This window comes from Rhinopithecus bieti, unplaced genomic scaffold, assembly GCF_001698545.2.
Source record: "Rhinopithecus bieti isolate Rb0 unplaced genomic scaffold, ASM169854v2 repeat_20135, whole genome shotgun sequence".
Classification (NCBI taxonomy): domain Eukaryota; kingdom Metazoa; phylum Chordata; class Mammalia; order Primates; family Cercopithecidae; genus Rhinopithecus; species Rhinopithecus bieti.
In genome coordinates, this window is record NW_016836310.1 from 1 (window position 1) to 2,522 (window position 2,522).

The 2,522-nt window shown below is 38.1% G+C and overlaps 1 protein-coding gene across 1 annotated transcript; it reads right to left on the reverse strand.

Annotated features, from left to right (window-relative positions):
- Positions 1-245: 245 nt before the first annotated feature.
- LOC108524731 (cancer/testis antigen family 45 member A10-like) lies at positions 246-2,436 on the reverse strand (the record flags this gene model as incomplete). Its single annotated transcript, XM_017865812.1, has 3 exons — positions 246-495; positions 1,714-1,807; positions 2,188-2,436. Coding segments are annotated over 3 exons (443 nt in total), but the record flags the coding sequence as incomplete, so codon positions are not given.
- Positions 2,437-2,522: the final 86 nt, after the last annotated feature.

Below are 2,522 nucleotides of genomic sequence, written 5' to 3' on the forward strand. Positions count from 1 at the left end.
AATGAAGGTTTCAGCCATCCTGCCAGGCCAAGCTCCATGAACCAACTGACATGCTATCTTAGGGCAAAGGGAATGTGAAATGGGTAGTGAAAGAAGGCAGTTACAAATACCAGCTTCAACAATGTGAGCTGCTGCAGAAACCACGACTGTAATAGTATTTATCTAATGGGTTAATAATATCTACCAGCATAGGTGGGAATAAAAAACAACCAAAAAACAAGTTATTCTTTCAAATGAAATGCTTAGGGAAAAAGAACAACTTTTACTAACAGAAATTTCTTAGCCTCTGGAAGGCCATTTGAGTCAGTAACATATGCCAGGAGACTTCAGCAATATCATGCTCCATTGTAGAAAACAGCAATCTGATCCTTTTCTCTCCTCAATCATTAATGAGATTATGCATTTGGGTTGCCATAATCCTCCATGGACAAGTACTTCCAAATCATATGCTCCAGTTTCTTCTCAAGGAGCTGAACGAAGTCTCGGCTCATACATCTGAAAAGACAGAGACATGCCATTAACTAAAAGATAGCCAAAGAACCTATGCTGTAGGAAGCACTGTGAAGGATAGAAAGATGAAGTTACAGTCAGCATGGAAATAGAAATTCACCTGCATGGTAAGAGGTAGTCTAGCTGGCAATAACAAATGATGGCGAGGGTGTGGAGAAAAGGGAACCTTCATATACTGTTGGTGGGAATAAAAATTACTACAATAACTACGAAGAACAGTATGGAGGTTCCTCGAAACTCTAAAAATGGAGCTATCATATGGTCCAGGAATCCCACTGCTTGGTATATGCCCAAGAGAAAGGAAGTCAGGGTACCGAAGAGATATCTGCACTCCCATGTTTGTTGCAGCACCATTCACAGTAGCCAAGATTCGGAAGCAACCTAAGTGTCCACTAACAGATGAATGGATAAAAAAATATGGTACATATACACAATAGAGTATTGTTCAGACATAAAAAAGAATGAGATTCAGTCATTTGCAACAATATGGATGGAATCAAAGGTCATTATGTTAAGTGAAATAAGCCAGGCACAGAAAGACAAACTTTGTACTTTCTCACTTATTTCTGGGAGCAAAAATGTAAAACAACTGAACTAATGGAGACAGAGAGTAGAATGATGGTTACCAGAGGCTGGGAAGGTTAGTGGGGGTGGACGGTGTGGGAAGTGGGGATGATTAGTAGGTAGAAAAATAGAATAAATAAGATGTAGTATTTCATAGCCCAACAGGGTGACTATTGTCGGTAATAATTTAATTGTACATTTAAAAATAATGAAGAGTATAATTGGATTGACCGTAACACAAAGGATAAAAGCTTGAGGTGATAGATACCCCATTTACCTTGATGTAATTATTACACATTGTTGTCTGTATCACAATATCTCATATACCCCAGAAATATATGCATCTGCTATGTCCGTACAAAAATTTTTTAAAAAGAAGTAGTCTAGCAAATACAAAGACTGTCAATCGAGGGACAATGTGCACCTCAGACTATGGTGAGAATGGAAGTCTCTATAGTCTTCGAAGAATGAGTTAGATTCAGATAACATTAGCCTAAGTAACTGTGGAGACAGCCGTAACTATGAGTGAGGACCAGGGTTTGAGAAACTCAAGGCAGGGGCTGTTCCCCCACGCTCACCCCCAGTACTCTATTGAGTCCAAGTGCTTAAAGAAATTGGACAGTTCCTATTTCTACCCACCTTGCTGCTTCCTTGATGATGGATTCAAAAAATACTTTCTTGACTTCTATAGGTCCTTGCACTCTTTTAAGCAATTTGAAGATCCTTTCGTATTCTGAAGATGTTTAAAAAAAAAACCTTCAGTATTATCAAATATAAAGAAGAATAGAAGTGAATCTATATCTCAGCAATCATGCTTCATAGGCTAAAATGTTTTAAATGCTTAAATCAAGATACCCGCACATACAAATCTAAATAATAAAAAAGACACCTGCACATACCTACGAATGGAACTCTTTTAACCATAACCAAGTAAGAAAAGAAAAGCAAAAGGTGTACTATGCTTTAGTCAAAGAAAAGAGGAACCACCATAAACTATGGGCAAACTCAACTCTGGCAAAGAATGAGCCTCAACAGGTAACATGAATATCTTCTGAATCATAGAAAGAGAGACTTCCTATAGTTTTATGAAACAGATATTCTTATACTACTTACTTCGTCCAATGCTTTGGATTTCCTTCACTATTTGATGTTTTATATCAGCATTAATTTCTTCTTGGCTTTTGGGTAAAGGGACTATTTCTCTGCATTTTAGGTCATCTCCAGAGAAATTGCTGGTAACAATTCCTCCCACAGGTGCATTGCTACCGGGTTTCTGCATCAGCTTATCTTTGCTGAAACCAGCGAAGTCATCAATCTGAGAATCCAATTGGATGGGTGGAATACCATCTCCTGTCTTAAGCTCTAGTGAAACAGATTTTGACAAAAAGCCATCAGTTGGTGTTTGACCATTTTCTTTCCCCTCCACATAGATATCATGAATGACAGAT